At 46.3% G+C, this 14110-nt stretch overlaps 1 protein-coding gene across 1 annotated transcript; it reads right to left on the bottom strand.

Moving 5' to 3' along the window:
* Positions 1-5974: 5974 nt before the first annotated feature.
* ZIC5 (Zic family member 5) lies at positions 5975-13966 on the bottom strand. Its single transcript, XM_045821465.1, has 2 exons — positions 12487-13966; positions 5975-8206 (listed from the first exon to the last, which is right to left on the bottom strand). The coding sequence occupies exons 1-2, from the start codon at positions 13949-13951 to the stop codon at positions 7764-7766; spliced, it is 1908 nt and encodes a 635-aa protein (XP_045677421.1). The 5' UTR covers positions 13952-13966; the 3' UTR covers positions 5975-7763.
* Positions 13967-14110: the final 144 nt, after the last annotated feature.

Raw genomic sequence — 14110 nt, forward strand, 5'->3', positions numbered from 1 at the left:
GGGCTGGGGGGCGGGGGGGGGGCGCAGGCCGTGTTTGCATCCCTTACCATGGCCTAGGGCCTGTTCCTACAAAAACGTAGAACTAGGGAGATGGAACTAAGAGAGAGGTGCAAAAAAGTTCACCCAGGTCTGCAATTAGGCTGGAAGACCCAGTCTCAGGTTTTGAAAACCTGTTTTGGAGGATGGGTGTGACGGGGTCTGGCATGCCTCTCTCCTTTCCACCGCCCACCTCTGCCAACTTCCTGACCAGCTTAGGCCGTTCCTGCCCTAGAGCGACGCCTCCAGCTCTCACTAGGGCGGAGGGTGTAGGCCGCAAGCTAGAGTCTCAGGTCTGACAGATCCCAGCTATGCTCCCGTACCCTTCACATGCATAGCTCAGCTCCGCAGGATGGTAGAAACTGCTTTCTCCAGCAAGGTGGCTCTTGGTGGAATAGGTGATCGCTCCTAACCCAGGAGGCTGGAGGGAGCCCTGAGGGCACAGGTAGCAAGATGGAGAATCAGATACTGCAAATGAATCTAAAGTTAAGGGTGATAAACCCCTATACCTGGCACAAGGACCAGAAGCACAGTCACACACTGGAAAGAACATTTGAGTCCCCCACCCACCCACCTCCTCTCCTCTCCCCCTTCACCCTCCTCCCACTCCCCCCAATCTCTGAAAGATCTCGTGATAAAAGATAAAGCCTGTGTCCATCTGGAACTCCATACCAGGAGACCAACTCCCAGGGGATTGTGGATGCAAAAATCAATTTACTAAGGTACTCTGCACCCCTCTGCTTCACCAAGTTTTATCTCTTCTAGTCAAGAACTAATAGTTAACATAGTTTCTCAAGACATGCATTTCATTTATGCCACAGTTAGTTGGCAGTAAGCTACATCTCTCTTTTTTCATGTTAGGAATTTCCAGCTGATGAAACCAACTCTCATTTGATTTTGAATCAAATCCTTGGTATTGGAGGGGAGGGGATATTTTGAAGTAGTTGTTGGTGCCCTTAAGTAGAACCCCACTCCTGTCTAGGTCTTTTGACTCATTGAGGGTCTCAACTTCATACTTCTCAGGGAAATATTGACAAAAATCTTCTCTGAGTCTTGCTTGAGGTCTCAGTTTCAACATCTGTAAAATTGGATCTCAGGTTCTTGGTTGAGGCCCTTTGGGCTTTCTCTATTTGTGATCAGTGAGGGGAATCTTAGGGAGGAGGAAGAACTTAGTAAAGAGGCCTGCTTGCACCAAGTATTTGTCTGTCTTTGTAGAAGCTACTCTCTTTGTAAAATATGCCCTACCTGACTGCCTGATGGATTTTTGCAGGGCTGGGGTTTTAGTTTCCTTCACACAGGAACAGACCAGAGAGTAGATTTTCCAACCCAGGGAGTCCCACTTGGCTCTTGTTTGCTAAATGACACTCTCCAAACTGTGCCAAAAGCAGTGCACACTAGTGTACTGTCCTCCCTGGCCCAGGGCAGATGTTCTCATTTTGTTCCTGCCTCTCCTCCCCACACCCTAGCCCCTCATATTCCCGTAACGCCTGCTGATGACTACATCCCTGCTGCCCTTAATGCAGGACAGGCCCTTCTCTTCAGCCTCCAAATGAAAAGTGACATTTGCACTAGGCTCAGCCAACGCAGGAACACAGCACGGGACACAGGCCCATTGACCGAGTTTGGTGGAGGGGGAGATTGGCTCGGCGGCATCCGAAGCTGCCTTAATTAATACCATCTTAAATAGTTCAGCAGCTACTGAAGACAAGGTTGAAGAAAGACTTTAAGGCTGAGTGCCCCTTGACAAGCTCTTTTCCCCCGTGTCATTCAATATTTAATGCGCCTGCTTCTAATGCTACTACTGGTGTTCCTTTCTCAGCAAGGACATTATTTTTCACGGTGCCCATAACCAGGGAAAGCCCTTTAGGCAAAGAAAATCAAAATGTTTGTTGTTTTGGATGACTTATAACTCTTGTTTAACACAAGCACTTTCAGGAAAGTATAACAGGCGCAGCCTCCAAAGCAAACAACACAACCCTTGTGACAGAGTAGGACACAAAAAGCACATTGTCTTGCGGACTATCCCTTTTCTCTGGTGCTAGATGGGGGCCTGTCTCCGACTGAACACCACGATGCCATTTCACTTTTGAACTATTGTTTTTGAGTTTTGCCATGTGGTCAAAAGGAGTGAGAAGGGGGTTGTTTCCAGGCTCCTAAGACAAACGAGTTGCCTTTTCAATGAAATCTCCCCGCGATCCTTGAAAACGGAGTTTAAATGTCACCCCCGCCTTTCTAATGGGCACAGAGCTGGAGGCGACCCTTCAAAGCTCCTGAGTGATAAACGACCCTTGTTAAATTTGGTAGGGACGGCTGGGAAAGTCTCGTGCTGGACCAGCGAGAGGAAGAGCGCCCCTCGCTGGAGGGCCGGGTCAAAGTCCGAGCCTCCTCTGCAGCTCTGGGAGGCCCAGGCGGCCGAGGCCCCAACCCAGACTAGGAGGTCGGGGTGGGGGTGGAGAGCCTGGGTGAGGGGGGCCAGTTGTAAAACAACTTCTTAGCTACCTCCCTCAGCATGCCCGTGCATCACAGTCCCCAGAGATTCGGCGTGAAAGGTTGGTGCATTTCCCCCCTGACTTCTTTTTGTCCGCTGCCGATCGGCGTCTGCAAGTCTGAGCTGCAAAGTTACTGATTTGCAGGCTGCATGTTAAGGCAGCCCATGTAAGTAATTTCTCCGGGCACCCCAGCAAAGGAGAACAAATCGCTGACAAAGGCGAGCTCTTTCGATTCAGCAGCGTCGTTAAGGCAACCCCAAAGTATTCCTTCTATAATAAGTTCCACTTCAAAGGGTTTGTCTTTCAGCAGTGACTGCTTCGCACTTTTATTAAGTCCGGGCTTTTTTACTCTGTAGAATCATCTGTTTGGTTATTTTTCATCGTGTTTATTTTTCACTATTCACACAGTACTTGTATTAAATAAACAAAGAACAATCGCTCTACAAATCAAAGTACTTAGGTGGGAAGAGAAGGAAGAGGAACTGGGGCTCTGGCGCTCCTGGTTCTTTCCCCGCTTTTCCAACATCACCCACCCCACCCCCACTCGGCTTTCTTTCCTCCTCTGCTCATTCTTTCCCTTTTCTTTCAAACTAGGAGGTTCTATGGAGGAATCTTAACAAAAAGTAGATGGGAACATACATGTGTCACACATATTATATGTGTAATATCATATGTAAAACATATATTTCTGATGAGGTGAAAATTGACTGAGCAAACTTGGCACCAAAGTAAAGGTCACTACAACTGTATCTTAATAGAGTGTCTCCAATCGCTGTGGACCCTCTGCCAGGGACTCCCCTGGCCCTGTCCATTGCCGTAGCAATCCTGATGCTCTGTATGGATGTACCATAAAAGCAGTAGTTTAAATTTCAAAGAACACACCTTTGAACTTCTCTCTGCCTGATTAGGCACTCACTGCTTTGTGTGAATGTGTGCACATGGGTGTCTGTATAAGTTTCTGTGAGTTTTTGTTCAAGAAGGGGAAGTGTGCTGGAACCCCAAGGCTGAGGGTTTCACTGTGGGTCTCCTTAGCCACCCCTCTAGCCCTGGAAGGTTGGGTTTCCCTGGCCACGTGTCCATCATGGTAGAGTAGCAGTAGATGAGCAAGCGGGCAGTGTGATGTGAAGGCTGAAAGTATTAATAAGTGTTAGGATTATTTTGTTTCTCTTGTGTTCAGCTTTCCTTTCCTCTGACTTAAGGTAATCAATCACTTGAGAAGCCAGATTGGCTCCCCTTCTCTCTTTCCCAAATTGTATTTCCTAACTAACTGAGGATAAAAAATACTTCATGTGAACTTCTCTTGTGCCTTTTCATAGAAAAAGAGTATTATAATAGGTAGGTAGGTAAGAGAGATAGGTAGAGAGAATGAACCACTGTCTCAAAAGCTTCCACAAAATGCAAGATATAAATGATGAGACTGCAAGCAATATAAATGTGATATCTCCTATAGCTGGGCCTAGCTTTCAAGAAGTTTGAACCTCTTCTTTTCCTGTCCCCAATGCCATCCCTCTTGTGTGGCCGGCCATCTCCAATTCCTTACAAGAATATTATTCCCACCCCAGAGCTCTTTCTCAGTCCTTTAGGTTTTAGGAGTATTAGCTTTACCAAAGAACATCCTGAATGGGGAGTGTGTGTGTGTGTGTGTGTGTGTGTGTGTGTGTGTTCAAATAATCATGTGTTTGAAGATTGTCCTAGCCTGGAAAACAAAGGTAGATCATTTAAACAGTGTTTTCGAGGGCCACATCTTGCCGAGGAAAGATGAAGTCTTTGATGATAGCCAACTTAGTGTCAATAAGTGGCTTTCTTTGAAACATATTCAGATGGGAAGGTCTTGCTTGCCAATTGCCATAGAAATCTTAACACACCATGAAGATTGTCCAAGCGCCAAGCCTTCCATTCTGGACTAAATTACTTTGAAGTGGCGCAGGATAAGCAGTGGTCAACTTTAACTCTATAGACTGGACAGAGAAAGCTGGGAGTGGAAGATAGCACATTTTAAAGCAGAAAATAAGAAGGGGAAACTTGTTTTATACACTCTATACAAGGTTCTGTTCATTGTCAGATCTTTTTATCTTTTATATTTCCCATGAATGATTCATGTCTTGGTGGCTTTATGTCACCCTTCTTTTCATAAGAAACTTCATTAGAGAGCCATAAGTTTTCCCATTGATTTAGGCCCTCCTTTATGAGTGTTTTTCTCCTTCATGTGCTGGTTATTGTTACCTGGCTTAAAACACTTTGCAACCTGTTTTCACCTTTACAACATTTAACAAACCTGACTTTTCAACACCACTATAACCTTTTGGAGAACTGCTTACTGACATTATTACCAATTATTTTTAATTATTTGCCTTTCATCAGCTTTGTGTAAGCTAACATTAACAAACATTTGGCCTGGTTAACAGTAGATAGCCAATTACATTAATTTAAGCCATTTGGATATTTTATTAAAATGTATTTCTCCTTAACACCTGCCAGAAAATGCTGCTACTTATGTCCACTCAACTTCCAAATACACCACAATAAAATTATATTCTGATTCCCCCACCCCATTACCTGATATGAGGTACTTGATGCCCACTGCTCAACTTCAGGATGTTTAACTCAATACCCACCTCAGGTCCTGTTTTTTCATGTGTATCTGGAAGCTTCTGTCCCTCCCTCAATCTTTTCCTCATTCCTTTTTATTTATACTTTAGAGGCTAGGCACCAAAAGAAATGTTAAAATTTGCTTTTCACTGAATAGAACTGCTAAGGATGTTAATTTTAACAAATGAGTGTGGTAACCCCTAAGATTTATGCTAGTGTTAACCTTCAGAGTTTAGTCTTCATGAATACATTTTATTTTGTAGATTAGATTTAAATTAAACCAAGCTGTAAAAATATTTTATGGGTTGGGGAGAGGCTAAGAAATAAAGAGGTCAAAGAAAGAGAACCTAATGTTCATTATGTCAGCAACCCATTTTGTTTGGAAGAGAATGGAAGAAATATCCCATTGTGTAAAGCACAAGCAATACACAGGAAGAATACCTTTATTAAATTTTTTACTCCATAATCACTCTTGCTTTCTATTGAAGGTACACATTTTAAGTTTTTTTTTAATTTTAGGTCTATCAGGAACCAATAAATCAGTGGCAGAATTAACCTATGCATGGCAAAATACATAAAATACATATTCCTTTGTTTCATAATAAATAAACCTGTAGCATAATAAAGAATAGTGCAAACTACCATTGAAAAAGCTGTATAAATAAAACAACTCAATACAAATCAGGAATATTTTGTTCTAACAAGTTTACAATACATAAATTATCCCCCAAAGTTCATACTTTTGTCTATTTGAAAGAGCTTTGAAAGTGAATACTATTAAAATCAAATAAACTTTTAAATGTAGTTATTTTATATTCAAGTTTTATGGTCTTTTTCTTTATAAAGGAGGGTCTGCAGGTTTCATATTCACAACAATTTGAAGACATTGAAAGGCTTTCAAAGTGACAGCACCATGCACTGTACTAGTAATATATCTATAAACTATATATAATTTCAACACAATGCAAAACAGACATGCAGGAAGAGTCCCGGTTTTCACATTACGTTGTTCATTCAAGTACGTTTAAAAATATATTTTTCCATTTTCTCTCCTTTTTTTAAATAAACCATGGGTCATAAACAATCTTTCACCAAAATGTACAATATAATTCTTTGGTGTGCTTTGAACTCTTCCAGGAAAGAAAAAAAAAGGATGTCTGAAAATAAATTAATTCAACTGTACAAATAGTTTCACATACAAGTCATTAACAATGATAAGACTACATCAACCACTCACAGTACACGAAACAGGTTACTACAAACCCTGGGGAGGGGATGTCTTCAGGGTCTTTGAGTATAAATTAGTGCTCTTTAGTATATTTGTATGTTTATGATAGACTACATTTGCACAAGAGATGTGCTGTACCACCTGAAAATAAATGGATTAAGAGTTATTGTCCTAGGTGCTTGACCTTTTTTTTTCCTAGCTTGACAGTTCTGGCAAAGGTCAAACATTCATCAATGTTTGGTGGTAACTACAAACATTTAAAAAATTAAACTATGTATAGCAATTTCCTAAATGTAAATCATATACTTCACACACTATAATTTTCAAATGGGATAGAGTTTGGTGTGTTCAGTGCTCAGGGGAAAGAAATTGTGTTAAAATGTACTTTCAGTCATCAAAAAATAAAGGCTTTTTAAAAGGCTGATATAAGAGTATAAAAGAGGGATTGGCCTGTATTTAAAACAAGTTTTCAAAAAAAATAGGCATATTGCCAACATCACTTCTCCTTAGACTTGCCTATTAATTTTAGTATCCCAAAGAACTTATGACCTAAACTATAATGTCTTTATTACACAAGAAGTTTGAGCATAGTAAAGAGGCAGCACCTGTGATTTCAGATAAAAGAAAAAAACAGGAAAAGACAAGCACTTGAATTTCTTCTATTTTATAAAATACCAGTTTCACATTTGTCTATTGCAGCAGCTTTTTCTTATCTCCACTTTTGTTTGAACCATCACAGTAGCACAATGGAGATGTATTAAGGTTGCTGCATCTTTTTCTTTAAATCATACAAGCAGGGTACTAAATAATCCTGTATAAAAATACTGTTTAGATATTATCAGTAATAAAAGTGGAAATGAAATGACAAATATTTTTGAACACAGGTACAGCCCATGATCTGTTGGCAATGCAGCAAGTGTATGGTTTACAATCAAGAGGACTTCGCAGAATTAGGACCCAAGGAGGCAACTAAGAGGCTCCAAAGAAGCCCAGATTATGGTGTCAAAGGCATTTGCAAGGCACTCTAGGAAATGCAGAGGGCCTTGTTACTGTGTTGAGTGTTCTGTCTCTCACCTTTGAAAAAATACATATATTGCATTGGCAGTGTATCTCTCAATTAATTGATTTCTCCATTTATTTTTCTTGGTACATTGTGCTCCCAGCCCTGTCCCTCTGCAATGTGTAAGTCCAGCTTGGTTAGTTTTGTTTCTTTGTTTTTTAGGGGGAAAAAAGCCCAAATATCTTAATTAAATTAACTAAATGTAAAAACACCATGGGGTTTCATACTAAATAAATAAGGCTAATTAGACTCGGTGGCAAGTCTGAGTCATGGATTTTCTCAGGCTCGGCATTGTCTCACGTTAGGATATGGTCCAAGGACTCCCACTTATTATTTGACTTGTTATTATTATGAATAAATTCTAATGTATCGTCCGCACTACTTCAGAGTTCCCATACATCTCCTCATCTTCAGACTCAGAAGAGGTTCCGTTGCTAGAAGGTGTATGGAGGTGGCTGGGGGCTCCACTGGCCTGGCAAACATACCACTCATTGAGGTTGGTCACCTGAGGGGATAGAGTGCTAGAGTGATTCCTGCTTGGGTCCAGCACCGGGGACAAGGGAGCACCCACTGGAGTCCCCGTTGATGAATAACCAAGGGCTCCTGGAGAAGGTGGTGGGGACTTGCAATGAATCTTCATGTGCTTCCTCAGAGAGCTTGGGTGAGTATAAGATTTGTCACAGCCACGAATCTTGCAGTAATATGGCTTGTCACTGGTGTGGACATGAGAATGTTTCTTTCTATCACTGCTATTGGCAAACTTCCTGTCACAGCCATCAAATTCACATTTGAAAGGCTTTTCTCCTGCAAAAAAACATAGGAGAGGTTAACAATTGCTTTTCAGAGATTTCTCACTCAAGAGAGAAATGTTGGAGCAGAAATGAGGATGCATTTTCCCATTCTCTAGAAGACCAGCTCCCAACCTAATTCCCATTCCTAATTCCTATGTTTCAGGATGCATCAAGGAAGGAATACTTCAAGGACGGGCCTGGCGACTCTCCTTGGACTGAGCTTGTGAGGCTAGATATCAACCCTGTAGTACCAATAGCGTAAAGGGGAAAGTGACTAGAGCATGGTCCAGAATGTAAAATGGACACCAAACTAGGACCTAAATACCCATATCCTCACTCCCCTCAGGCTCTATATGTGCAAAAATAAACATATTTTTTAAAAAGCAGCTCCCCCTAGCAAGATAAATGCTGATAAAAATACTTTTAGTTTAAGAAAAAGAAAAATGAACACATATGCTCAATTACAAGTAAACTGGGGGGTGCTACAGTAAAATTATTATAAAGGCATTTTGTCTCAGGGTGTTCTCCAACATTTCACTGATGGGAAAGGAAAGGAAATAAAACAAAATCCCATTTTCTTCAGAAATAAAGGCACCTATGAAAAACCTTGACAACTGGATTTTTTACAAGTCTAGTTGGGCACAGAAATGGCCACTGGCCTCTTCCTTCTATGAGCTTTCCTCACAACTTGCAGGGCAATTAAGAGCCTAGCGAAATAGAGCCTTAACAAACATTAATAAAGAGCACAAGCCTCAGCCTGAACCTGGCATTTACCTGATGCCATAAGTAACCATTCTAACAGCTTTCTACATGACTTAGTAGTCAAAAAAGGTGAATGATTTACCAGTCTTTTGGCCCATATCTCCTTTAAGCTGCTGTAACCACCCCCAGGAACTCAATACTTTTAAATACAAGGCCTCTAATCACGGAAGTGGAAACGCTCATTGAGACATCTAGAAACTCAGCCAACTTAGTATTTAAAAGCAAAAGAAGAATCCAGCAGGTAACTATGAATTTTCTCTCACTTCAGGGTATAGGAACTTGATATACGTACGTCCATAATTGAACAAGTCATCTCACACATTATTACTGTATTAATATTTTCCTCACATTTAAGTGATTCAACATAAAGTTAGGTTTCTCCCCATTTCAACAGCTACTCTGATGACACACAAGGCATGCCCTTTTGTTGGTTTGGATAATTTATTTTTTAAAAAAAACAAGACAGTTTAGTGTGTACAAAGTATTAATGTAAATATTTCAGTGTAGTTTTGTTGTTGTTAATTTTCCAATGATAACTAGTTCAATGACAGAGTATGTACCTACAGCTCAAAGTATTGCCTGGAATGTAACTTATCCTATGCTACCTGGAAATATTGTTTAAAAATAAAAGTAGATATTATTCAAATATATCTCCTACACTGATCTATAGAAAGGAAAATACAACACAATGATGACAACCTTTAAAAATTCTCTGTAGATGATCTTCAATAGTTACCATAATCAATTTTTATCAAAACATTATTTGTCTTCAATTCTGTATTCTACTTTAAGTTGAAGATAATACTAATTTAATATAGCATTCTTCAAAAAATATTATAACCAACGCTTTCAACATGGTGGTTTCATTCACCCTATGCAAATGGACAATATTGGGTTTTTGGTTTGTTTGCTTTTTTAGTATTCTCATGTTTCTGTACAAGCTATATATCCTGGCGATATGAAAACTAAATGGCTTGAACATGGCTGGCTCCAGCATTGCACGTGATAAAGAGAAACCATTTGACCCAGTAAAGGTAGTGAAAAGGTAGAAAATTAAGGATAAAAAAGTAGAGGAAAAATGAAGGGGGGAAAAGGGTGACAAAATTGCCTATTTTATTCAGAAGGGGACAGTGAGCAAATTCTACCCAAGTAGAAAGGGTGAGACCCCAGTGTTTACACTTCAGACTCTAACATAGGGGTCACGTCAGAAATTTAACTACTTACATGGAAGCTACGTGTGGGTAACTCTTAGATCCTATCAAATCCTTCTCCAGAAAGGACTCCATCCCCGACCAGTGGAAGGTTATAAACGGAATTGGGTACACGTGGGTCAGAAAAAAGGGCCTTCGGAAGTGGTCAGGGATTATTCCTTTTGATCAATATGTTCTGGGATCCCGCATAACCTCCAAAAGGGAGAGTGGCTGGGGAGACAGGACATCTAGAATGATCCCTTCCTGGACACAACATAACAATGGCTAAGCAGCCCAGAGACCGCCAAAACCATCTGGCACAGGTTTGAGTATCAACGTGGGGTGCTTGCATCCCTCATCCCTCCCCGCAGTATCCAGCGAGGCCTATGCAGTCACTGCCGCCTGGCATAAGCAACCAAGCGCACGATGTGGAACCAGAAAACAATAAACAGCCATAGGTCTCCTTGGAGACCCAGGTCTTGGCACACAACCCCACCAAGCCAAGCACTCTCTCACGCCCCCTCCTGGAGGGGGCGGGGGTAAACTATGAGGGCGGAGGGAGGCTGCCTGTCTGGCTGGGGCCTTAGAGAAGGAACCTGGGTTAGCTTCCGCTCGGTCAATTTCCAGTTCCTTGCTTTAATCGGGTGAAAAGGGCCCTCGACACCATACAGCTTCCCTTCCCGCGAAGGAAAGGTACTCTTTCACTCCGAGGCCTAGAAAGAAGGGAAGGGCCAAGGCCGCAGGCCTAGCTTTTAGGGGTTTTCTTCGAGGACGTCAACTCCCGCACCCGGCACGCTCCCTTCACGGTCCCTGGCCCCTACACGGTCCGTAAGTACTGAGCACAGAAGCAGGTTGAAGGCTTAGCAGACTAGATTTTTGACGAGAGCCTTGTGGGAAGTTTCCTTTTGGAAAAATAATTAAGGTGGACGGATCCGATTAGAAAAGAGCCCGGCAGGCAAAAGGAGCTCCCGGGAAAATGTGCTCCGGGCCCATCATCTGCACATCCATAGGAGATCTGTTAAGTGTCAGCCTACAGAGGCGAGGCCCAGGGCTCTGGCCTTGGGCCACCCAGATCTGGCTCCTCCTGCAGATCACCCACACGCCCTTTGCCCAAGCCGCTGGCCTGGCTGTTGAGTCCGAGCCCTGCGGCTGTCTCCTCGCCGCCGCCGCAGCACCGATAAATCAGCCAAGTAATTACTGAACGTAAACTCCAGTTACTTAAGTGTCCTCCGAGGGGTAATATTGTCTGTCTCTATAAATCCCGACTGCGCTCGCTCTCATCAGCGCTTTCCGCCCAATGCGCTTGTCGGTTCAAACGCAACATGCGACCCACTGGGGACCATGCCACTGCCCCCACGCCGCAGTCGCCTTCACGCAGGGTCTTGGCACCCCCAAAGGCAGGGCTTGGGGTGGGCTCGGAGGGGTCCGCACGGCGCCGGGGGCTCCCCCTAACTTCTAAGGCAGGCGAGGTCCAAAAGATCGCTGGAGGCTCTGCAGGTAGCCCTGTACTCCTAGAACTAGAACTTCCTTTAAAAGCACGGAAGCCAATTTCCCCAGTACCTTCAAGGGCACGTGTGATAAAATGTGTGTGACGACACATGTGTGTGTATGAAGGTGTGTAAATTAGTAACTAAATGAGGATGTACGTGTAAAATGTATCTAGGTATATGGATGTCCCAGCAAAGAGGAAGGGGGCAGGTATAGGAGGAAATACAGGTGTGTGAGGTTGTGTGATGTGTATGCATGTGAAAGTGTGTGTGTGGAGGGGGGGGAGTGTGTAACTGGGACAAGTGTGTGCGTGTGTGGAGGAGAGGTCTTCTGAGGCCCCCTTTCCTCCTGGAGGGGCCAAACTGAGCTGAGCCTCCTGGCCCAAATGCCGCAGCAAATCCCACATGCCGCTTTCAAGCGTGGACCTTGCCACCCGTGGAGAGGAACTCCGGGGCGGCTCCGACTCCAACTCCCATTTCCCCCAACGCCCTCCCCAAATTCCCGGGGCTGGACGGATGGGGGCTGCCGACTGTCCTGGGCGCCTTCCTGCTCCGGCTGCTGCTGCTTCTACTCCGGGGCGGCGGCGGCGGCTGCTGGAGCGCGTGGCCAGTCCCGGCGGAGAGGCTGCGGGAGCGCTGGAGACTCCACCGTGTGAGAACCCAGCGCGGGGCCTGTGTGTGCTATCGAATTACTTATTCATAGAAAAAAAGAGAGGGAGAGAAAAAAAAAAGTCACATGTCCGGGTTATACGTATGCAAAGATAAGCAGCAGAAGGAGGGAAAAATTAAGGCGAGCAGGAGGAGGAGGAAGAGAAGCAGCGGCGGCGGCGGCGCAGCCGGGGACAGACACCCACCTGTATGAGTGCGCTTGTGGATCTTGAGGTTCTCGGAGCGCGCGAAGACCTTGCCGCAGCCCGGGAAGGGACAGGGAAAGGGCTTCTCGCCCGTATGCACGCGGATGTGGTTGATCAGCTTGTATTTGGCCTTGAAGGGCTTGCCCTCGCGCGGACAGTCCTCCCAGAAGCAGACGTGGCTGCTCTGTTCCGGGCCGCCCACGTGCTCCACAGTGACGTGGTTCACTAGCTCGTGCATGGTGCCGAAAGTTTTGGAGCAGGGCTTGGAGCCGCCGGCCGGGGGCGGTGGTGGCTGCGGCTGCGGCTGCCGGGCCAGCTCCTCCGGGTCGATCCACTTGCAGATGAGCTCCTGCTTGATTGGCTGCCGCATGTAGCGCAGGAAGGCCCCAGCAGCTCCAGGAAGGTGGGGGTGGTGCTGGTGCGGATGCTGCGCTGGAGCCGGCGGCGGCGGCGGCGCCGGGGGCGGCGCGTGGTGCTGCAGGTGGGGTCCCGGCCCGGCCGCCGCGGCTGCAGCCGCGGCCGCCGCCAGATTCAGGTTTAAGTTCACAGCTCCGTAGCCGTGTAGGGCAGCTGCTGCAGCGGCCGCCACCGCCCCGTAGTGCGCTTCGCCAGAACGCGGCGCAAAGGGTGGTTCCGCGCGGCCGTACAATTCTGCTGCGGCGGCTGCGGCCGCTGCCGCCAACCCCAGGCGCATTTGGCCGTTGAGCGGGTGCTGGTGGCTGCCAGGCGCTCCCGGCACGTCGTGCAGCGCAGGAAAGAGCGCGGGACCCCCGCCGCCGCTGCCGTCCGGGCCCGCGTAGGTGCCGCTGGCAGAGATGAACATGCCGGCCGAGTGGGGAGACGGGGTCGGGTGCTGGGGGGAGCCGATGCCGGACCGCTGCTCCCCTCCGAGCGGAGCCCCGTGCGTGGGCGCCGCGGGGGCCGTGGCGGAAAGGTCCCTCCGGAGGACGAAGTCCCTGCTGTGGCCTTTGCCGCTGCTGCCGCCGCCGCCACTGTTGGTGGTGGTGTAGCCCGAGAGGGCAGGAGGAGGAGGAGGGGGAGGGGAAGGGGGTGAAGGGGAGGGAGGAAGAGGAGGGGCTGGGGGCGGTGGCGCGGAGGGCAGCACACTGCTGCTGCCCCCGCCACCAGAATAGGTGCAGGCTCCGGGGTGCGCAGCGGCAGCTGCTGAGCGGTTGGTGACCGCGGGACCCTCAGGCTGTGCCCGGAGCGCCTGGGAGGGAGGGCTGAGTCGGAGTGCGCTGGCCTGGGCCATGTGCTCGGGTCCCAGTGGAGTGTTGGCCACGCCGGGGTCAGCGCCTAGGTCCCGAGGGCAGAGGTGCGTGGTTAAGGCGCGAAGTTGGGAGTGGGCAGGCGGGCTGGCCAGCGCCGGGAAGCCTGTCATATTCTGAAGAGGCTTGGCTTGAGCCGTTGCCAAATCCGCTAATCTCAGCGCTGGCGAGTTCCTCTTGCTCAAAGGGAGCTCCATCAGAACCACACAATCAGACCCATAGACCCTCACTGGGGGTACTTTTTGCCCTCCGCCCGCCTCCCAAAACACGTATATATTAGGGACTCTTCAACTTCTTTGTCCTGACCTCCTAACTCTGCGTATTCCTGTTCCCACTCTGTCCTCCAGCGATTGGCA

Source organism: Phyllostomus hastatus, unplaced genomic scaffold (genome assembly GCF_019186645.2).
Source record: "Phyllostomus hastatus isolate PE091 unplaced genomic scaffold, TTU_PhHast_1.1 phas_scaffold_46, whole genome shotgun sequence".
In the NCBI taxonomy this organism is placed as follows: Eukaryota; Metazoa; Chordata; class Mammalia; order Chiroptera; family Phyllostomidae; genus Phyllostomus; species Phyllostomus hastatus.